The 24,778-nt window shown below is 40.4% G+C and overlaps 1 protein-coding gene across 9 annotated transcripts in view; it reads right to left on the reverse strand.

Annotated features, from left to right (window-relative positions):
- nrxn3a (neurexin 3a) overlaps positions 1-24,778 on the reverse strand; it is a 182,444-nt gene that overhangs the window by 33,203 nt on the left and 124,463 nt on the right. For 6 of the 9 annotated variants that reach the window (XR_007033016.1, XR_007033015.1, XM_047341757.1 and 3 more), the window contains one exon: positions 20,926-21,045. Coding sequence is in view for 7 of the 9 variants with exons in the window: in XM_047341757.1 (XP_047197713.1) it covers positions 20,926-21,045 (120 nt within the window). In the remaining 2 variants the exon portion in view is untranslated. Of the gene's footprint in view, positions 1-1,526; positions 2,582-20,925; positions 21,046-24,778 lie in introns of those variants that run through there. The other 3 variants (XM_035167614.2, XM_035167613.2, XM_047341760.1) reach the window with 2 other exon arrangements.

The raw sequence follows: 24,778 nt of genomic DNA on the forward strand, positions 1-24,778 counted from the left end.
ACATGTAGTCTGGGATGCAGACAACTGGATGGCGTTGGCCTATCGCAGGTCCGATCCCTGTCATAAACACCCTTCATGACAGAATCTATTCTTCGCGGGATTGGCAGATGTGTGCAGATGAAACTGAACTGCACTGCTTATGTCTCAGAAGTGGTTCAGCTTCTGAGGCAGATGGAGGGGGAACATATGATGCTGTTACCCAAGATATTTGCGCATGCAACGTTTGTCCACAAGGTTTGATGGTGGAGCAGAGCCAGGTTCAATGAATGAATCATCTGTGACAAGTGGCAAGTGAATGCCCGTCCAAGGTTCAGATTGTATCAACCTCCGTCTTTGCCTTCTTTGCCTCCTTTGCCTCCTCTGACAATGGAGCTCTTCTTCTTTTTTCAGGTAGCGTTTCTATAATTACAGTTAATCCACCATTTCTGAAACCTGGGGAAAGCAACCAATAGCTTCTGTGGAGCACAATCGCACTGAACTCAGACCCACTTCTTTTGTGGAGGTGCCCAGTGGCAGACAGAACGACTTCCTCTCAACACTGATGATGTCATCAGTGCAATCAATGTTTGTGAACTGAAGGCAAAAAACTTGTCTATTGACACTTTAAAATGAAAATCTTTGACACTGTGGCTTTATCTATTCAATAAAAGCATGTGTCCTGCAGCAGCCCAGGCAGCATGTAATTATATCTCAAAAAAACATCTAAAGCCAATGTTTCAGAAGTTATAATTTCCTGTAACATTGTTATCCATGTGTTAGACTTGAAACACAGAGAGAGAATTTTCAAGCTTCACATAGCTGTAAACTTAAAGGGTGCTCAGACCACTTTAGTTTATCCCTTGAGACTACACATTTGTTGGTCTGAATTTCCTTGATTGTCCACCCTGGGCCAATGTAACCGCAAGTACCATAGACTGTATGATGAACGACACATCTCCACTTTATCCCACAATCAAGAAATGAAGTTATCTTACACATTTGGATCCATAGTCTGTGCATTAGCAATTTGAGGTTTCCTGTCATTTCCACACAGATGATGTACATACAGGGAAACAAGTGGATGTATTAGAAGAGTATTGTATTTTATGTCTTGCTACGTTATCAAACAGCTAATCATGGGTTTTTAACATTAGTAGCAGGCTTCACTATGATACTCTTCCGCAGTGGAAAAGCACATCATACATGAACTTGATGTATTTCTATTTTCCAGATCCTGGCTTGAGTTAATGTATTAGTGCTGAGACCTTCTGCCACCTCATCCAGCTCACCATTCACTCTCATTGAATACATACAGTATACCCCTTCACTTCCCTGGTGGGATACAGCTATTTTACTGTCAGGAACATAATTTGCTTTGAAAAAGAAAATTGCACAATTAAACACAATTAACATTGGTGAACAAATTAAACAGGACAAAAATAAAAGTGAGCTGGCAAAAGAATGAATGCATGTATTCCCCACCTCTCTCTCAAACTGTTAGTTTATTAATTGGAGCAGAGAGCTTGAAAAATCGACCTGAAACTCACCATGACCACTCTTTAGTGACGCCGAAGGCCTGTACATGGAGATGGGTGGCGAGGAGCGGTGCCTCATCACATGCAGGTGATGTGGCTCAGCACGAGCATACGAAGCTGCTGCCACCCGTGATCTGCTGGTCACAGAGTTCTCTGACCTCCACGACAGGGACACGCCCTGCTTTGCAGACATGGCAATACATCCCAGAATCAGCCATACCACCCAGGTTTTCTGATAGAGGGCAATGGAACCAGGGGCTTGGCAGCCAGGGGTCCCTTTCATGGGACCCCGTAAATGTAGAGCACCCATGGGGCGCATGGCAGAAGGCAGAGCAATTCAAACAGACACGGAGTACAACAAAGTGTTCTACAGACCAACGGCCTCATGATTGAGATAACCCCATAATAATAAAGACCAGCAGCCAGTCAGCACCTGGTGTTTCCAGACATGTCAATCTCACACCACTCAGAGAGGCGGCGAACTGAGTTTAGACAACCACAGACAAAGAAAGAAAAACTGACCACGAGAGAAAATCTCACAATTGTCTAACATACATTCTTTCCTGAAGATGACTAGAACTACAGAGAGAGGATGAATGGGCACCTCTTGCCTGCTGCTCTGCATAGGACATATGGCTCAGCCTTTGCAGCCATTTGTTAGCTCACTGCTGTCCCTCATGCGCTCCACTCTACTCACAGTCCTACATCTCTGCCTATCATCACTTCTCCGATTCTCTCATCAAATCTCTCCGGGCAATTTCACGAAACACGATGAGAGCCACAGAGAGAGGACGAAATCCTCACTGTCTGATCCCTGCGCAAGTTGCAAAGTGACTTTACATAGAGAAAAGTCGCGAAACAGAGTAATCCACCTCTCCGTCCACTTCGGAATGCTCCACTTGTTTGTCTTTCAACTTCACTTTCTGAAGACTTTACAGGCATCCATTAAAAAAATCACGGTTTGTCAGGAGTAAGAGATGAAAAAAAAAATGTCTTTGCTTTGCCTTTGGTGTCCGAGACTTCTTTTGAAGTATATGCTCAATCTCGCCACACGCACTTCAACAGTGAAACGACAGACGATCTGGAAGCCAGAAGAGCTGCAGCAAGAGTGAGGGAGCAAGAGAGAAAGAGAGAGAGGGAGAGAGAGAGGGAGAGGGAGGGACAGCACTGGTGGTGGGGACAGGGGAATGTTGAGGCAAATAGAAATTGAGAAGTGAGCAGTCTGATGCAAATGTTGACAGAGACAGTAAAGATAGAGAACAGGATACAGGGATGACTTAAATGAGGGGAGACACAATACTCCAAAATGCAGTGCATCATCGAGAGGAAGAATATAAATGAGAGACAAAAATAAAATAAGAGTGAAAGGGGGAGCACACAGAGGATAGAGAGAGAGTTCATATATGCAGGCAGTATCTCAGCACTATGAGCGACCAGAAGCTGAGAGACGTGTGAACTAAATACAGACTGAACAACAACAGTCTGAGGCTTCTGAAATCAGTGGACACACAACCCGTGAGAAACACATAACTCGTAGTTTAAGCTGCTTACAGGCATGTGCTCCAGAGAATGTCCTTATAATTGTGTCCGGGCTTTCTCCAGAATTTGCCTTTCACACAGGAGCAATGCAGCAGGACATTCTCCATTCATACGTGTTCACAGCAACAACAAAAAAGTCTCCAGAGCGTTCAGCCGAGGGGTAGCACAGCACGCAGGGGCAGGATGCAATGTATGAATTCCGCTGCAGGGATCATTGTTTCACAGCGCATTGACAGCGGAGTTGGTCTGTATCACCAAAAGGTCTCGAATTTCATTGTCATTCTGAGTTGACATCTTCCTCTGTGTCTTTCATGTGTCTGACACCTCTTTTTCATCCTTTTTAGTTTTGTGTCTGCCGCGTGTTTGAAACATCATCAACTCGCCCACTCGCTCACGGCGAATCCTCTGGAGGATCACCTGATGTATTCTCATATTGTTGAGGGATTTTTTTGACCATCCTCACACATTTCTGTATATGCCACTGTATATAGTGTATATAACATTATATCTGTACACCATTAAGAGAATAGTGCCTGTTAAATTTCAAACATACTCTCTTCTCTCTCCAAGCAGTACCCAAGGTCAGGTTATAGATAAAGGGCCAACCAACAGTACATTGTAGTGTCTATGCTGAGGGACTTTCATATCTAACTCAGATGCCCCAGACAGAGAGGCACCATCTCTAACTCTTTTGCGTATTTCACCAGTGGCAAGCAAGAGGACACAACGTGACTTAGGGATGCATACTTGAGACTTAACTATCCAATAGGATGCAAACACCTACACCTCTGTTAGCGTTTGTATATTGTTCCACCTTCTGGTCTCCTTGATGCATCAAGTCTACATTAAAACCTTCTGCATAAGACATCAGCTGCTGCCTGAGTTCTCCTTTCACCAGCTTCCAGGAAACTTCCATAACACATATGACAGGAGAACCTCCGGAGAATGACTCAGACATTTGCTTTCTCACTTGCAACCCTTGTGGATAATTTCAGGAGATTATCCAGAGTTAAGTGCATGTCTGAAAGCAGCTTTAAAGTTATAGACAACACCTACTGCAACCACGTAGAAAGCCATTCAGGTATTGAATTAATCAAAATATAATACCAGGAATTTTAATCCAGATGTGCTCAAACTTTCTAATGAAGACGTGAAGTGATGTTTTCTTCCAGTGGTCATGTCCTGGTAAAGAATTTGTCTAAGGGCTGTTTCAGACTGTGTTAGTATAAACAAGAACAAGTCAAATGGCAACTGAATGTAGACAACCTACTTTGCGAAAGCTACTAAATTTAATTTTCAATTTGAAATTGACAAGTACGTAGAGATGAGAGAGGTGAACATGGAAATGATCTGATGAAAGTAAGAGAAATCAGCTAACAGTGACATCCAGGGACAAAAGGAGCAGCAGGGAAACGACAGCAGAATGATGGGACAGGAACGCCCTTTGTTTCTGCTGCTTTTACTGAAGTCTACCTGCCATCACAGCAGTCAAATCATGTTGTGCCTGTGGACACCAACTAATGTCTCAGAGCCTCCCAAAATAGTAAATTACCAAAGCTAAGAAGCCTGAGGGCTGTTGATACTCATGCCAGTAATAGAATAATGGCTGAAAATTAAATCAGGCCAGTGTTCCTGTTGCTATTTCGAGTAAAGCTTTTGCACAGTAACTCTTACCAGCAGGAGAGCAGCCACCACAAAATCAGGCAGAGAAGCATTAATGGTCCTTTCAGTTCGGAAATATTCAACCATGATTGTACATGTGTTATTCAAAGTCGGCGTTCTCTGATTTTGTGCTTGTGATTACATACTATTATTTTTTAGGAAAAAAACATACTGACTGATTATAGAGTGGATGTGTGATTAGTCTGTGTTTTAATGGATCAGTGACATTTATCTATTTTTCCCCCCACATTCAGAATTGCCAGGTGAAGTATCACAGTTCAGGTAGGCAGATGTTTTTCTTCCCTGCCATTAATTCTGATGATAAGAATAATGTATGCAGTTCCACAACAGGAAGACAGGACAGGGAGAAGCAAAGAATAGGTACCATTTCAAAAAGAGTGGAAAGCCAATAACTTTTGAAGTTAAGTATCTTGAAAACAACCCAGCAGAGTGAGACAAGTTCATGTTCTTTATTAAAACACTGGGATTCTGACACAGAGGGCTCTGCTCTGCAGTATAAAGATTAAATTAAATCATTTATTAAGTCTAGTTACAAAATTTGTTCCAATGAAAAAATATACATTATTATGAAGCTAAGCCAAAGTTCAGTCAGGACGGCTCGTCTTGCACATGCCCTCTAAGTCACATGCACAGTTCCTGCTTATAGGCTTCACCGGCTCATTCTATCTTTTCATCCAATCACAGCCTGACGCTGGCCCTGAGCCAATCACCTGTAAGCTTTTAAAGTTGAAAATGTTCTCTCCTCCTGCTTCATCAGACGTCCCATCTCCACGCTCCATTCATCATCTAATCAGCCCCTAATCAGTAGGAAGCTTCAGTCGTGTCCTACTTCCTGCTGGGGTCCAAGTGCCAACGACTATATGTCAGTTTATGATCAATTTGATTTTATACAAACTTACTCACTCATTTGTTTCTGTTTAAGCCTCTCCTCTTTGAAATGTGATATCAGATCATCTGATTCACTCATGTGCATTAACCATAGACTCTGTATGGTTGCTGCCATTTTGGTCTAGTGACATCCTCTGGAGCCAGAGTTTGTGCAGCAGTGAACGTGGAGTGAAGCTGCGGTATCGAGGTCCTCCCATTACATGTGCTTGACCAATCCTGAGTCAGTCCCAACGTACATCAGTGTGGTTCGAACTACCTACACTGAAAACATATTTGGAATAAATGTATTTAGCCTTCACTTTGACTGTTTAGTTTGGTCCACGTCCCATCTGGAATGAAGACCATGATTTCTGATTTATATTCTCACTGGTCTTTTTTTAGTATCCATGTTGATATGTAACTTTAATAATGTTGTCACTAGTCCATCAGCTCACAGTACACTTTGACGACAGTGTACTGCAGCAGCAGCCCACAGTATTTTCACAATGTCTACGCAGTGGATAATATTGACCTTCACCTTTGACCTTCACATGGAGGTATAATCCTGTCAGTGATGTGACCCCACAGCTAAATCCATTATGACTACTGTGGTGGGGGAGAATTTTGAATTTCAACAGTATTGGCTCCAGCTTGTGCTCTTCTTCAGGTCGTTAGGGTAAAGTGTAAAGTGGCAACACCAATTAGCCATGATGCTCCTAACCCAGGGAACCAAAACGCAGATAGACTTAAAGACTATGAAGACAGGCCGCAACTTTACTGGGAAATGATGTCAGTGCTAGAATAATCCTATTAGCCCTCTTCGTATTGTTGCTCAGTCACTGGATTTACTACTTTGCCCTTGAAAAAAATCATTCTCCTCCAGAACAGAACCACCCGGATACAAGTCTTCCATGTTGCAGTTTTTGCCTTATCATTATTGTGTGATTTATTAACATATTTAATTTGAATGTTGGGAGTTCTATGGTTTATTTTGTTGGACTGCAAGGCACAGTCTTTACAGCTTTATTTTTCATCATTTGGGTGAATCATTTAGGGTCCTCCACAGGGCACGGCTGCAGGCAGGGAATTTGAATAAAGGTAACAAAAAGGATTGAGAGTGAATGTGCCACAGAACATATTAAACATGAACATGAGAAGGACTTTGTCCAGCCAAGACAAAAAGACCTTGTACCTAAAGAGGAGCTTTCTGTTGCATGGATGTAGACTGGATATAAACACTAGGACACAGACCATAAAACTGTAGATTGCAATTGACTGGTCCCCAAAACACCAATAACCTCTTTCACTGCTGATGCAATAAACATCAAACTGTATGGCGAGAGGCACTAAAGTACAGTGGAGCGGTTCAAAACAAACCCCTGATTCAGATGTTACAAGAAGCTTTTGTAAAAAACTATTTAAAACTAGTTCTTCTATAATTCTTGATATGGAACTATTCAAACCTATTAACCAATTTCATAGTTTATGTTGCAACTTTGTACAAAAAATTATATATTTTCTCCGGCCTATACACTCATTTATATACACTTATTTACCCCATAATGACAAAAGTATTTAAGAAATGGAAAAATCTGAAATATCGCAGTATGAATATGTATGTTTATTTACAAAAACGGTGATGTACAATATGATGTAGCTTTACGGTGAACGGGCACTTAAAAACATCACAGTTCCAATCTTTAAAAATATAATGGAATACCATGTAAAATCTCACCTGTATACAAGTGGGCTCTTCAGTTTTGTGAAGGATTCTTAAGCAGACCACAAGAAGCTAAATCCACTGTAATTAAGGTCTTAGTTAAAGGGAATGTAAATGTTAAGTCACAACAAAGCATAATCAACTTTTAAGTATGAGCGTCAAACTAGTAATGTGAACAGTTTGTTAAACTGTGTTTGCATTAACTGTGTCCGAGATCAACAACCGACTGAGACACCACGATGCCAATGTGTCCCACAGTCCAGACTGGGTCACTCAAACAAGACAAACCACCCTACTCCTATCCCACAGTGCAGATTCCATCTCATCAAGATGAATAAAATGCAATCACTAACATCTTCTTCTGAAGCAGAGAGTGTTGTATTTCTCTGCTCTTGGTGCCTTCACAGTACCCACATGTGCTGTGCTGAGAATCTCTCAATTCATCACCACAGTTTCTCTGGCAATCAGAGGCTGCAGAGAAGCACAGGGTTATCCAGGCAAGTGCTGCGGAAAATCGATTGGGCCACTGAACCGTGGAGGCCTGCCTCTGCCTCTGGCTCTGCCTCGCTGTGAGCCCGGGGAGTAGAGTGGAGTGATTCAAGATAAAACCTCCGAGCAGAAGACTAACTGCATTAAGACTGTGTTGCTCAAAAGACCACAGAAGAGTCAGTGAAGTTGTCTGCTTTGTGCTCTGTATTAAGAATTCCCTCAATGCTCACTTGCTCACAACTTTTTAAAGTTTAAGTGAGTGACAGGGGGAAAATAAGGGAGTTGGAATACAGGAGGTTTTATATGGTTGAGACAGATCCACAGGGCGGAGGGTGGAAGTAACTAACATTCACTTTACAGAAACGAAAAACAGCAGCAAATCCTCACGCTATTCAGCTTTTTAGAAAATAAATACTTATTATCAAACTATTGAAACATTTTCTGTCAATTAACTTATTGACTAGTTGATTAATTTCCCACTAAATCTAAAAAAAACATTGTACAGCCAGAGGAGGAGGCGGCTACTCAGGACAACACAGAACACTGACATTTCAGCCATGAAATAAAGAGAGGCATGAGGAAAGACTTGGTTTCTTTGCCACTTGTGTCAATTTAAGGGTAAATGTGCTCTGGGAGCTACATCAGCCTCATGGCCCAAAGTACAATGCTTCAAGTCCCCATCTCAGGCGCTTTCCATCTTTTGAGGAGTTCAAGTGGTTGGCTGGGCATCTGGGCTTGAAAGAAAGTTCGGGCTTTCAGGGGAACAAGTGCAAACTGTGATATAATCAGTTCAGTAAAATTATGAAAAATTAAGAAAAGATTGATTTTAAAAACTACACCTGGTGAGAACAAACCTGGTACATTGAGCTGGCTTCTAATTACAGTAGTTTTTGTCAGGGACCTAGTACAACCAAAAATATGCATCTCATGCAAACTACACCAGATTCAGCTACCAGCTCATTCCCATCTGTAGCCCCTGGGCAGGTAGAATAATTCAGTTTCCTGTTTTCATTGCAGTGAAAAAGGGATTCTTGAAAAAAGAGGGCAAAATCCCACCTTTGCTGTCAAAACTCTTGCACATGTTGAGACTACACTCTTTGTCTTTGTGGATCAAAGTAGGCTCCTGTGGAATGTCCTTGGTTTTGTCTCCACCCGTAAGAAATAATCAGAGGACGTCCTCTTGCTATAAAAAACAAGTTAATTCAGGACGGGTCTAAATCTCTCAGGTGGCTGTTGATACCAACACAACAGTTCCATTAAAGTAAAATTAAGTGCCACAAAGACGGTGCCTCAGCAGAAATATACAGCGAAGCCTGTCACATTAACATAAAGCATGCCCTTCAGAAATTATTATACTTCCTAATCTCAGGAACGCTCAAATGCAGCAGAGCACAAATGACCTGTCCAGTGTGATGCATGGATGTTTTTTTTCCACCCACTGACGAATTCCAGCTTCCCCTGTCCTCCCCTCTCTTACTCTTTATTTCTTGCTCTCCTCCTTCTTCGTCTCTTGTGGAAGAACAGTGAGGTGTGAAGCCAAGGCAGCAGCCAAGGCAAATGAAGGTCAACAAACCCATAATCCTGCAGTTATCAAAAGTGAAATAACATGCAGACGTTCCTCCTCTTCTTACACTTCAAAGAGAAAAAACAGAGCACATCAGCCTCTCCGTTTCTAACCTCACCTTTCTGCACCATCCAGGGAGGGGGTGGGAAACACACCAAGAACAATATAATGACACAAAGCTTCATCTCTAGCCTGTTATCAAACTACTGCCATGCTGCCACCCTGAGACCCTTCCCATTACAAACTGCCAGGGTGGATTGAGAGCTAGTCCAGGATTAAAGTTGCGTGCACATAGCTATGACATACGCTTGCACTGCAAAAACTGTATTTGAAAGAACACATCTGTCAGGGACCTCCAGTATGTCTTCACACTGGACTCTGACACTTATTCCACATTTTAGTATTGTGATTATCTTATGACAAAGTTTTAATGTATAGACTTTTGTTTTGACTCTTTCCATTGATTGCAATTTGTTCTTCAATTTTCTATTCAATACGATACAAATCTTGTTGTCAATCTACTGTTCACATAGATCAGGGGTCAGCAACCTTTTTGACAATAAGTGCCAATGTGAAATTTTCTTGTTAATTAGTATGCCATATTATTGACATTATTGAACCACATTAATATTTCCAACAGACATGTCATTTTATTCCATCCATATTGGCTATATATAGAACAACACTTTCAAGAAACATGTTTATCTCATTATGATTGCAATAATAAGTTTGTCATTAACCCCACCAACCACACTCATATTCAGAATTGCGAAAGCTTGCTTAAGTTGCATGGTTTTTGGCAGTGGCAAAGACTTTGAGAGAGTTGTGGCGCTTAACACTGGACGTTCAGCACACAACATTTTCAAAACATAACGTTCACACAGCACGGTCCTTATGAAAAACAAAGCCACAGTCTTCTGCCCATGAGGGCTGAAATGCCCGTGCCTTCGGTTTTTAAACTAGCAGGGTTGCCATCATCAATACACCTGAGCGGCTGCACCTCACGGAGATTCATGTGGGAAAATGCGAGCAGCGCCGGCTGAAAGGCTTCTTATTATTATTATTTAATGGCGATCAGCATCCAGCCTATAGATGCATTACTGGCACCTAGTGGCTGGGTGGTGTTAACATCAATCAAGCTAAATAATACAGGCTGCGTGACGTCAAAACCTTTGAACATTTCTATAATAAGAAATCGCCTGAGTGCCAATGATTATGGCGCTGCGTGCCGACCCCTGACTTAGATAAGGTATTACAACTGAAAAAATCATGCAGACACAAGATTTTAAGTCATTCCATCATTAAAATGACATTATCCATTGTTATTAAATTCATAGTTTACAGCTATGCAAGTGGTTCTGTGAGCCTGTACAGTAGGCTAGTGCTTAACATGCTACATATCAATAGCACTTCACAAACATTCTAATGAATGCTGAAGAGCAAATTTGGAAATTTGGTATTTGTTCTTAAACTTAAATGTTGGACACATACATGTTATGACATGATGACGGCTCAAGATTAAAAACAATAGGCTTACTATTTAGTTATGATTAAGTTATTATTATAATTACTATTAATTTTGATTGGATTATAATTGGAAATGTGTCCCAGTCCTTCTAGTAGATGACATGTTACCAAATAAGTAAATAACATCTGGTGGCACTAGAGGATGCTTAGGGTATGGTAAAGGTCATTAAGATTGTCTGTACCAAATTTTAACCCAATGCAGACATTGACTATGTTCACATAGACAGCAATATTCCAATAAAAACTGTAAACAGTAGCAGCGTTTTCTGATTACCATAACCTAAATATGGTCATACTCGGAATAAGCAATAATACTATATTAATTCAGTGTTCAATTTAGTGACATCCAGTGGTGAAGTTGCATGTTGCAGCTGAATACCCCTCACCTCACCCTCCCCTTCCATGAAAGAGAACCTGTGGTAACCTTCAGTTGTCATAAAAACTCAAAAGGTGTTAAAGCTAACACAGGAAAAGTCAACAGGTTATTAACGTAATTAAGATTTATCATTTGCTGAACACGAGTATGTTCACACAATTTCATAGCTATCCATGCAACGGTGAGTGAAACACTAAACACATCAAAATCATCAACCTCATGGTGGCAGGGATCATCAAAGTCAGAGCCATCTTCTGGGGACCATGAATGTACAGTATGTGGAAAATTACATGACAGAAACAATAGCATAGTTGGTGAGATATTATTGAGGAAAACTAAATTAGTGGACACACTGACATTGCTATCACTAGAGACACAGTACCAGTCATTAGCATGAAATAAAGTTAAGTGTTGTTATCTACAACCGCCCTAATTTAATTTAAAGCCATTTGATCTAGATTGTTGGACATCCTGACTCCTTTTCAGAAATTCAAAGTAAAAAAAGCAAACATTGAACATTGCTTAAATCCTTGGCATCCCAATGAGCTGTTTTGCTCTTCAAAGCCCATATCGGAATTGTTTTCACTTAAATTTGATAGGGTATGTTTACAGTGCAGTGCTGATGGTCAGGGTAAGGATGTGGAGACTGTTGGATCGATTGGAATGATCTAGCACAGAGCCGGACAATTATAAAGACCAGTGAAAGGGAAAATAGACTCCCTGTCATCCTGCTGATTGCTGTTATCGTCTGCCAGACCACTCGCTTGTGACCAGCCCACCCCAATCAATGCCCAGCGAAGAAAATCCGGAAAGACCCCCGCCCCCGCCCCCGTCTCACTCACACACACACACACACACACACACACACACACACACACACACACACACACACACACACACACACACACCTACCACGCCAAATGTTCATACCAACACTGAATTCCAGCAAAGATAGTATTTGATGGAATTCACTTGTAAAGATGTCAAGGATTGGTGTGATGAGTGATCTGGTTAACGGCTATAGTGCAAAACTAATTTCAGCTGTTTTGTGTGACAAAAGCTCCTTGATATTCAAGATTTGATTCTTCTACCAATGCCTGGAATTTAGGGCTGGTAGCTGTTTTGTTACTTTACACTCTCTAAGGAGGGACACTTTATGTTGCTGTTGCTGTCACAACTTCACTGCCTGCATCATTCATACTGTAATATTTCCATGTAAGTAGTTTGAAATTCTTGTACTTTTGGTTCCAAACCAGTGTTTAAGACATACTAAAATATTGGTAGAATCTTGGATGCAGTCACTGGCTGAATGATGGCTGATGGTGGTAAAAATGCTAAGCTAATGACAGTACCATTAATAACACTTCAATACCCTGTTCATATCTTGTAAATATGAATAGTGAAAGAAAATACTTTCAGTAATACTTTCATACGAATGCATCGGTACGAGTGATGTAGAGACATCTCATGGTTAAACGCCGAAATGGGCAGAAAGTTGGGCAAATGTATTTTCTACTCTATTATTTATTGGCAATGGTTGTTGTGGCCTGAGAGGATAAAATAGATTTAATATGGGCATATAAATAACTGCAAAACATATTCCCACATGCTCTATCCACATCTCACTCTCTCTATCTTTGTTTTTAACTCTGGCAGCCTCCATTTAACGGGGGTACATTGAACAAACAGAAACTGAAAAAAAGTTCCATAAATTGAAAGATTCTGATTTGCATTTTTTTAATTTGGGTGAGTCCATTACTATCTCTACAAATCAGATAGCTTGTTGTTGTCCCTTGAACCTGTTGCTCTCTATTAGTTGTAAGTGGGTACTAAGTCAAAGTTGTATAAAAAAAACCTGGCTACACACATCATGTCACACCTCAAAGATATGGATATGGACTGAAAGATCAAATGTAATTTTTTTTTATTAAAAATGATTTATCTTTTAGGTTACATACAGCAGTTAAACTGTATGTTCTATTCATTTTGACGTATAGGCTGCATGGGTTTAAAAGATGTGGGAGATTCCCTGAAGACTGTTCTCAGCGTTCACTTTTTAATAATGTTTACTGAGTGAAACTACTAGTTAGTACAATCAAAGTGCCATGAATAGACAATGGACATTTTATCCTGTGTCCATTTGCAATGATATAAACTGATAAGAAGGGACATAATGGATGATACACCGTAGACATGTTAGTCATGGAGCAATATATGTTTTCTTCCTGAATAACAACAAACAATTTTGGGGAGAAGGAATTTGCTTCCATTACATTATCTGTGCTTTTGCAGGTAGCAGATTTGGATCAGGGTGCATCCCTTATAGACACGCAAATGTAACACACACTACTGCATTGACAGAGAGGGCTCTAGAGTAAATCCAAATAAACAGAAATGCTGACCATGTCTTTTCATCAACATTGAGAGAATTCCTGCAACTGATATATGTGCACTGATGTAAAGACTGCATCCACAGTTAGTTTGGACGTGCTTAATGGGACATCTGCAGACACATCTGTTTCTACTAAGCTACTTCAAACATTATCTGTAGGATGGTGGTTTACCTGCACCATCATCATCACTACACTGACTGTCTTCACTGACTAAGTCAGGTACTGCACAGACTTTATGGTTCTTTCCCCAGTGCACACAGTGCTTACTTTCCCCCTGCCTCAGTATTTTAATTGAATTTAATTGAATTCAGTCATATAAATCAATTGGGCCATAAATCTCGATTGGCAATACCTCTTTCCCCCTGCATATCCATGATTGATCCTCCCATTCACTTTCTGTTCAGAAAGACCAACACAAAAAATAATAAACGATTTCATTCTAGTCCCACGTGACTGCGCCCCACAACACTCTTAGCTGAGTTCACCCTGCTGTATTTCCTGCGCTGCGTTCACATCCATATTTCAGCGGCTGCTGGTCTGACCTGGGAGGTCGTTTACTCTCTTATTGCACCTCTTCATCTTTTGTCAAACTCCTCATCATAAGCTCTGCGACAGACTTATGATGGATGGAAGCTCCAGCTCCAAGAGGTGTCCACCTCAGGTGGATCATGTTGCATGCATTATTCACAGAAGAAAAGGTCAGCCACACTGACCAGAGTCGCACACACAAGATTCAATGTATTTCTTATATCATTCATTGCAGTGTTAGGAATGCTAATGGTTATTTACCCGTTTTCTGAGACCACAACTAACTCAAAAACCTTTGGTGCTTCTATGGGAGGTCCAGTCCCTTTTAATGGAGCATGCCTGTCTGCAGTGCATCTTGGTTTTCTCCCTCAAACATAAGAATCCCTCCTGCTCTATATGTCCCACAACAGCAGCATTAAAGTACAACTTTTGTTTGCACTTAGTGGGCCATGAGTGAGGCATCCTGACAAACCACAGACACTACAACCAGCAGCCTAGACTGAACAGAACATCCATCTTCAAACAAGTTTATGCTGGACAGGGATTTTTTCTCCTGACCCCTGTCCTGCACTAATCCAGATACCCTCAACAAAGCTTGGTATCAGAACCAACCATTTACATTAAATAGTGAGAACACCAAACTAATGTAGTCCAATGATTTTATTGTAAAGAAAAAAGGTTCAAGGCTTGTAGAATGATGAGACTGGCAAGATTTGGAACCAGAGAAAGCAGTCCAAACAAGCAATCGAATCGAGTCCAAAGTCCAGAAAACAGGCCAAAGAGTCAAACACTCAGGTAGAGCACAGTGAAGCTGTGTCTCAATTCAGAGGCGACATCCTGTGGAGGACCCAGTCTATGCAGCCGACGTCGGCTGCATCAATCAGATTGATGTATGTAGGACTGAGATGTATTAGCATTCATTTGGACTGCTACTGTACAGGCTTTATATTTGATTTAACACTCACATTTACATTTAGCATAATAGTCATAATTTAGTTGTGTGCTATGTGGAATAAAAGAGACTGTCCTCCGGTAAAAAAATTACCCCTATAGATCGTCTGTGAGAGCAAAGTATTACAATGCTTACTTAGATTTTATTGTTAGGTGACTTTTAATGACTTTAGTGAATAAAATGGGAGCAAAGGAGGAAGTCAGGTGAAGAAATATAAAGTGCACCAAAATGTGTTTGGAGGATGCTTGGAATGGAGGGATGAGTTGCCAAGAACAGGGGAGATCAGTGTTATAATTTTGGCTTTTCCTAAACCTAGCCAAGTAGTTCTTGTAGCTAAAAAGGCTTCACGATCGTGATCAAATATGTTTACCTTGTTACCATGATAACGAAGGTCTGGTACACCTATTGCCCATATAGTTCTGATTCTGACCCTGTTTAGAAGACATTCAGTTCACAATAGGGCTGTCACTTTTTATTCAAAATTTAAACATTCAACAGAATATGAGGGGAAAAGTTTGTATTCTACCTGTAATGACCCATTCAAATTCAAAATATAAAGTCTAGAAGAGCATCAGACCCTCTGAAGCAGTTTATCTCCGGATCCAGTAGAGGGCGGTTACTGTCGGCTTTGCCTATTTCATTCCCTCTTGATCTACCAGGAAAGTACGTCAGTAGTGTTACATTGTTTTGTTATGAAAAAAAAACAAGCAAAACTGTCCTGAGCAGAAAATCAACCTGTTTGTCGACTTTTTCACTAACTGCCTTATTACAAATCTGTGGGCTCACATGCTAGCAGCAGTAGAGGAGGCACCACACACGAGCAGAGCAACGTCAAGTGTTCAACCTTACCTGACTCCATGTGCAGAGGAGTTTGATCACATTCCACCACAATAGCTATGCTCTCTGCCTTTATTCTAGCTGATCTCTAATGTTTCCAATGAAAAAACGAATACTTTGTTTCCCTGCACCCAGGATCTCCATGCCAGTCACAATGCACTGCAGCCTGCTCACCAGTTCCCTGCAGCCACCAGCCACCAGCCACCAGCCACCAGCCATTCACTCTGCACTGCACTGACCTGCCTGCTCCCCTGCTCTGTCTGCCTCCCTTCACCTGATAAACATGGTAACCCTGCCAGAGTATGTCTGTGTCTGCTCCTGGGTCCACTATAAAAAACTTGAACGTAACATCATCTTCACTGAGTTAACGACCTTTGGTTTTTACAAAAGTTATCAAATCAATATGTTCAAATTGTCCCATTTTCTTCATGTGACTACTTGCGGGCAGGTGGCTGTAGGTTTATCAGATCTGTATCCACCTGCTGCTCCCGGAATGATATGACCACTGAGACTTAACCGTCCTGTAAAAGTGCTCTGTTCAAAACCATGAGCTAAAACCAACCACTTCTACGGCTGACATCAAGAGAGTGTGAGGGGACATTTTCTATTTTCCTGACTGTTGAACAGACTGTCTTTTCCCCAGCCTCTTTAAATATCCTGCATTCATCTGAAGTGAGATCATTGACCCGGCAATGGGCCTGCTAATGAGACATTTATTGGTATAGTTAATCAAGTAACCCAGGATGGTGTTAGTTTACTGAAGAGGCTGAGACACAGTGCTGCTTTTCAGATGTATCTCAGTTGGTAGAACACTGTCACTGCTGCTGCCAAGGTCGAATGCTCAACAGCTGAAGGCTGATATTTACAACACTGTGGCCTTAGTGGAAATACAGTTCACTGTTCAGGAAGTGGATGAGAAGGCAAAATGAGTAAACCTGAAACACTTTAAAAACTGAAATCAATTTCGGTTCTGCAGTCTATAGGAGGTTTTGGAAGGATTGATGCATGCCTTGTGGCAGTAACACAACGCATGTATTCCAGACACACACACACACACACACACACACACACACACACACACACACACGCACAGAGACAGACCCACTTAGATCTCCCTTTGAAACAGGCAGCTGTCTGTTGACACAGGGTTTCATCATTGCTGTGGCCCAGATGGCGTGTGTGTGTGTGTGTGTGTGTGTGTGTGTGTGTGTGTGTGTGTGTGTGTGTGTGTGTGTGTGTGTGTGTGTGTGTGTGTGTGTGTGTGTGAGAGAGTATACAGGGTGTATGTGTGTGTGTGTGTGTGTCTTGCAGAACCTTTGGCCAAGAAAAAGTTGATCTTCAAGTCAATTTACAGAAACGTGACTGCTCTGTGGATGGCTGTGATAGTTTCATCCCAACCACTCAAAGCCTTCACATACATTGATGACCTATTGGTAGTTAACCTGAGGGCTAATCACATGTTTCAAGAAATAGAAACTTCCTAACATCACCTAACCCTCCTGTGATATTTAATATGGCAACAAGAGGTCGCCTAACAGTAAAACATATGTACAGGTCATAAAAAGCTGCTGTGTTGACGACCTACAGGTTTGTTCTTTACAGAGGACAGTGTTGATTAACTGGATACAGGCTAAAAACTTCTCACAACTACTTTTACAAACATCAATTTACTGTATTCCTACATGCCCACAGTTATTTGCAAAGTGTGGCCCTCACATTTTATGTGCACCTACAACCAACTCACCCAGTCACCAGTTCCTCATGGGAAGAAAGTAGAGCTACAGCTGCTTCAGGTGGATGTGTGTTTGAGATGCTGGTGCAGGTCTTGGGGACTAATGGTATGAGATCAGGGGCTCAGAGCTGAATCTTTAAAGCCCTTTGGATGGACCAAAGCTTTAAACAATTACTTTTTTATAATGGTACAGACTCTACTCCAACATTTTCAACCTAAAATCCAGACTCTACCTGACAAAATAGGCATAAATAGAAGAAATATGTGTACACGCATTATGCGTTTTCCTTGGGTTTTAGATGAAATAGGGTGCAAGTCCTCAGCATTGTCACTCTGCAGTAACTGTAACTGTCACTCTAATGCTTTTTATATTGGACGAATACACACAGTCTGGACTCAGTTTTATCAACAAACGTGCAATAGGCCTTATTTAACATTAGTTGTGTGATGCTTATAATGTCCAGTTACCGTTTGTGCTCATAGAACTATTATGCTTTAGCTTGTGGTGCTATTTTATTTATGCATCATCACAATATACAATAAAATGTGTTCATCATAATTATGTTTTCTTTTGTCCAAACCATTTTCTCAATTGTTATGTGGGTCAAAGTATAGCACTTGGCACAGGCCCACAGTCAGTCAGTCTGCACAGCACAGTGCACAATGCACAGCGATAGGCCACATGAGGAGGAAACTAGACAACACCATCCCATCTCCTTTTGTCAGTTGTGCTGATGTGACTTTATGGTGATTTTTCAATTTTCAGCACATTTTTGAATGACATGGAGACAGAGATGTGAGAGCAGAAGAAGCCGAGTTTTAACATGACTTCAGGATGATACTGAGAAAGTGCATCTATACACCTGCATCAGTAGAATAATACTCTGTGTTTGAAAGCCCACTTTTCCAGTAAAAATGGTAAATAGTTTGTATTTATGTTTTACTTTTCCAGTCTCGATGACGACTCAAAGTGCTTTACAGTACAGTTTTGTCTATGGGCGGCAATTATTTTCTATGAGGGGCCATTCAGGCTTCAGTATCTTGCCCAAGGACACTTCGGAATGCAGATGAGGAAGACTGGGATCAAGCCGCCGACCTTCTGGTCAGAGGACAACCGCTCTACCCCTAAGCCAAAGCCACCAGTTTAAAGACTACATCCATGATAATGTATGACCAGTCCAGAAGAGGATCCAAATGAAATAGTCTCAATTAATCATAAAAAATAGCAACACTGCCAGCCCGAATACACAACTATGTAGAGTTCCAAGAATCTTTTTTATTTTTTCTCTGATACAGAACAAGGGGTCTCTTCCTCATAGGATAGAACATGTGCAGTTAATCAACACATAGTGTATCTGTCTATGTTAACATTGACAGCAATATTCGGACAATTGGCCTTATTCTGAATGAGACTTTATTTTGATTAGGATACTTACATGTGGTTCAGAAGCCATTAGGCTGCGGCTGAACCTTAAAACTAACATGTCAATGTGACACACAGTAGCTGCTTCCAAAGCCTTCAAACACACAGTTGTTCTGTGTTTTTTTGTAGTGACAGAGAAGTGTGTGTGTCTGCATGCATGTTTGCTTTTAAAAATGTTTGAAAAAGATGTGTGAGTGTGTTTGCGTGTATGTGTGAGTTTATGTGTGTGTGTGAGTATTTGTGTGCATCTGTGTGTGCGTTCATCAGATGTGGGCACCGCACTTTGACCTGGCTCCAATTTGTTAATGCTGTTGTTATAAAGAGGAAATGACAAGTGCTCTCCCCAACATGAGAGTTTACAATGTAATGTCCTCGGAATCCAACTCACACTGAGGACTGTAGGTGTGGTCATGAATGCACAATGACACTGCTCCTTAGCAGCAGGATGAGAGAAATAAAGTGAACAGAGCAGCCACACAAACAGCCGTTAAAGACGCTTTAAGAAACTCCTTCATAACAAACTCCTTCATAACAAACTCTCTCCCCAGACACTTGGATCGTTTCCTTACTTCTTCTTTCGCCTCTCTTACACACACTCACATATACACGCACTCTCTCAAAAACAGTCAGATAGAAAGCTTTAAGGAAACCAGGAGACTGCCAAGTTTTTAAAGATGAATTTTTCCACCATTTTTTAAAGATGTTTTGAAATGTTTTTATTTTCCTCTTATCTTTCGCCGTAAATTTTGACATTATGTTTTGGATTTAATTTTGCCACATAGAAATCTGATCACAGCATTGCAGCTAATGTAGTGTCTAACTGGAATCTTTTTTTATTATTTGTCTCATTTGGCCACATCTTTCTCATATATTATATTTAGGTATTTACAGGATATTGTTGTGTCTGGCATTTAAAGGACACTGGAAACGTCTTTATTAGTATATGTAATATAGTTTACAGTTTTTTAGCTCCAGGCACATTAAGCAGGGGCCTAAAAGAAAATATATCAGGGCCACCATTTGTGCAGAACCCTGGTAGAATAAATATATTAAAAAAGTGCTAATTCTGGTGCAATTTAGACATGTGATACGTTCAATATTTATAAAAATGTAGTAAACAGGCGACCTGGTTCAGTTGTGTGATGTGTGGACATATGTCAGGTCTAGTGTTTATGTCCGTCACACAGTGAGAGAAAACATCACAAACCTAGACTCTGCACACGAGAAGAAAAAAGATCTAACTGACTGACCATGTTGTCACCAGGAAAGAATTATTGTTATTCAAAACGTCTTTAAACTACATTTTCTGAATGAATCCAAGCAGCTATGATTAGTGTGTGACTAGAAGCTAGTTTTTCAAAAAGAAACTCTGTGAAGTATAATCAATGTTTGACTGCAGGAACTTTAATATATTAATAGATTTAATACAGACAAGGGTAATACTCTCTGTGACAAGGTGCTACTAGTGTTAGCTAACATTGTTTGAGATTCATTTCCTGGTTGTGTCAAATATGGTTTCACAATCAGTTCATTTCCTCCCAGCTCACTGTGGGTGTCTTGAATTTCAACTGTGCATGAAGCTGTCGGCGTACAGGCGAACACACACACAGGGCAGGCCACAGAAGAGAATCAAGTCGTTGACACGTTTAATGCAAAGTGACTTTTTGTCATGTTGAATTTGTGCATGCTGGAGTGGTTGTGCGGTCTGTGTGCCTTTGCATCTGTAGCTATACTCATGGGTGTGGTGTCAGCAACTCAAGCACACATGTGTCACTACTTACGATCGTTGCACTGTGTGCCAGTGTAGGAGGTCATGGAGCAGTCACAGGTGTAGTTCTCCCACTGCTGGATACAAATGCCCATGTTGGCACAGGAGTCCTCCTGACAGGTGGTGCTGGGACCTGTGGGAGTCCAGCCATCGACACAACCACACAACACAAACACACACAGATCTGGTTATAACATTTTACAAATTACCTGGAGGGTTAACTATAATAAGTGCATCAGTAAAGCCAGCTCAGAGACGCTGTGTTAAAACTCTTACTAGCTCTTGTTTTGGCCCTGCCAACCATATCTGACACATTCATAGTCAAAAATCGAAATAAAACATAACATTAGTGCTTTGACCTAGCGACTGTGAGGTTAGCATGGATTTGCAAAAAAAAATTTTCAGCCAAATATATGAATGTGTTCAAAGCTACGCATCTTCTCTTGTTGCTGGTTGTGTCTAATCATACAAACAGTTGGGGCTTTCATTAAATCACCACTTTGAATTAAAGTGTCAGTTTTTTTTTACTTTCCTTTTTTCTCCATTTGTCGTTTGTGAAAAAATGGGTCTTCACACAGGATTTGTTTTTCACTGCTATTCATCTGTTCATCTCTGCTTTAAAACTCTAGAACAAGCCTCAAGCCTCGTCTTTGGAAACTTTGTTCAAATGCTTGTGAAGCTGAGATTACTATGACAAATATACTGTTTTCAACTATTATCTTGGCTAAAATGTCACAGCTTGGCCAGACTGGAAAGTAAGGCAGGGCTGTGGAGATTAATGGTTATTATTGATTACTGTGAATATTGTGTTGATAGTGTCATATTTTTAATATTATTTTATAATATTATATTATTTTTAAAAAATGTACTTCTCCGTTATACATAATATAATATATAACTGTAGCTTTCAACCTAAGGTGTGTTTTTTGTGTAGTGTCTCTTCAGGACGCTATGATACCAGGATAATATATTGATATTTGAATGATACAAAATGAGGAATTTCCCTTCTAAATTGTACATAGATCAATCTACCTGGCTCATCTAACTTAAATCAGGTAAATGTGTGAAGTGGAGACTTACCTGGTGATATGAGGCAAGCTGCTATGTGAAAGGAGCTGTTCATGTGATCTGATGATGAGTTGGAGGAAGGAATGGAGTTGCAGAACTTACAGTGACAAATTAAAATGTTGGAATATCTCCGTCATTATTGGCAACTCGTATTTTTTGGGATTGAATTCACTGATCTGAAATAGGAGCAGCAATGCAGTAGCACCACCTAGTGGTGAAGAAATGTATTGCCACAACCTGAGCTGCAGACTCAGTAACCAATAATGGGCTTTGATTGGGCGAAATGTAAATCGATTCTATTTGATGAAAGTTCTGTCATTAAATACAGGCAGTGCATAGCAATACAGCTTTAATGAATAATCAACTGATCATGATACACAGTGGAAAAAGACACACAAAAAAGCAAAGGAACACATGAGACATTAGAATGCTATGGACAACAACAAACTGATTGATGAAATTTTATTTTGAAAATTAAATGAATCAACCATTACTTTCTTGTAGTACATACAGTAGAGGGAATAACATTGTTATCAACCCCATTCAGATTGTCACAGCGAGGACGACATACAGTAGATAAAAGCTTATCTTCTGTTGTGATTAAAATGAAATGTCAGCACATTCATTTGTCTAACATGGGGCTCTTTATGTTATTGATAAAACAAAATTCAAAGCATACAATAAAGTCAATGCCCAACTGAATGATATGGCAGACATATGAACAAAAAAACACAACTACACAGAAAATGACTTCCATGCAAACAAGAGCAGGTTGTGGAAGCTGAACCTGAACCTTAAAAAGGATATGACACAACAGTGATACCTGCTGATCATAAGGAATGTTTCACCAGCCCGTTTTGATGAAGTTTCATAAAATGCATGAACAACTGGAAATTTGGCAAGTGTTGCTTTGAGAACAAACCGTTTGGTCTGGAGTTCAGGTATGGACTGATACAGACTTCTAATGCAGCTGTGATGTACTGGCTTTTTTTCACAGCTGCCATTTTGATAGGAAACAGTAAGTAAACACAGGTGGTACTAATTAAAACTCCCTAATACAACAAAACCTTCATTGATGTGATCCACAACTGTTTCATTTCAAAATGGCCGCCGTGAGGTAGGTCTCTTCATAGACCTTTTAAATTATGCTTTATACATATACATATATATATTTATATACAGAGTGCCTGGCTCAATGACCACTAGAATATATTTTATTTTATCTTTTTGCACCTGTATTTGACCATTTTCTAAACCCCAACCCTAAATAGCGATAGCTTAACATAAGTAAGCACAGCTTTCCGCGTGACAGGTCAGCTCAGGTATATAGACATTGTGTTAGCTAGCTACATTATTTTGTGGGATTAAAGGGTCATGTTGGAAAAAGACGGTTCAGAATTGACACATCCACCAAATGAAAGGCGGTGTAAAACCAGGCAGTCCCTGATGAAAACAAATCAGAGTTTAGGCTAACATTAGCAGCTAAGTCCTACTGGGGTCGAGGAAGTTTACCTGAGACTTACAGGTGAGTCCTCTTCTACAAACTCTTCTGATATGTCAGTGTGAAACATATTGCCTCAAAATTCTTGATGTATCAAACTAAAGTAAGCAGTTATGTAAGCAAACTGGCAGCGGCCAGAGGTTCCATCGCATGTCTTCATGTCTTCCCCGTTCTCTCAGTACATTTCACCCCTACACTTTTCTGTCAATAAAGGGCAGAAGCCCAAAAATATCTTAAGAAATGTAGTGCAACTGTAAACATCAAAATATTCAAGATTTGAATCTTTAATTTCAAAATGATCCAATATTTCCATGTCATCATAAATCACTAACTGGTGAAGATGCAGGAAGGACATTCCTAAAATCTGCCACTGACAGGTGTCATTTGACCAGAAAAAGTTGTATAAATTTATTTCCCGGCTCAATGACTCTGAATATGAACTTAATGCACTACATGCTCCCAGCTGTGGAAGCATTGGTATACTTGTCCTTAAGGTTAGACATATGTATATATTTTTTGTAAGTTGTATGTATTTTATTCTTTGTTGGGTTGTATTTTATCTTGAACCTGAGTCTGAATGATAAACATTAAAATAGTCAGTCGAAATAAAAAGCTGTTGATATCTACCCCTGGCGAGGATCCACTGTTTCTAAATTCACAAGAAATCTCTGGTGCCAACGTTATCACTGTAAACTATATATGCACAGTGCTAGAGTGGAAACTTGACAGGCAAAGCAACCATTACTAAGGGGGCAGGGCTTAGTCAAGAGTCAAGTACATATGCCATAGATTTGCCATAAAAGGATTTTTAAAGTGCAAAATCTCGCTCTTAATGTTTATATATCTTTGTACAATCAATTGAATTCACATATCTTTGTATCAACACACCTGAACTTGTCAGAAGCTCTGCAGTAGATTCTGAAATTATAATATTATTTAAGGATCTAAAAATTCACAAAATTCTGAAAAAAAAGAGACAAAACTGCACAAAGCATGAGAAATAAAAATGAAGCACTTGGCAGTATTTAATGTTACTACACTGGCAAAAACTGCTCTGTTGTTGGGTGTGACGGCACTGTTAGCAGGCGACCAATGTGGCCGATAACGTGTGGTGGTGTGGGTGAGGAGGTATTTGATATTTGGCCTGACTCTAACAGTGGGTAAGTGAAGCAACAAGCACAGTTAATAGGAGGGAGGGACTTCCGTATGGATGCAGGGCTGTGGAGCTACTGTTTGCATTGAGCAAGAAGAAAGGGCTGCCGGAGCTTGAGTTGCCGTTTGTGTAGTAGTAGTCTAA

This window comes from Hippoglossus stenolepis, chromosome 10 (genome assembly GCF_022539355.2).
Source record: "Hippoglossus stenolepis isolate QCI-W04-F060 chromosome 10, HSTE1.2, whole genome shotgun sequence".
NCBI lineage: Eukaryota > Metazoa > Chordata > Actinopteri > Pleuronectiformes > Pleuronectidae > Hippoglossus > Hippoglossus stenolepis.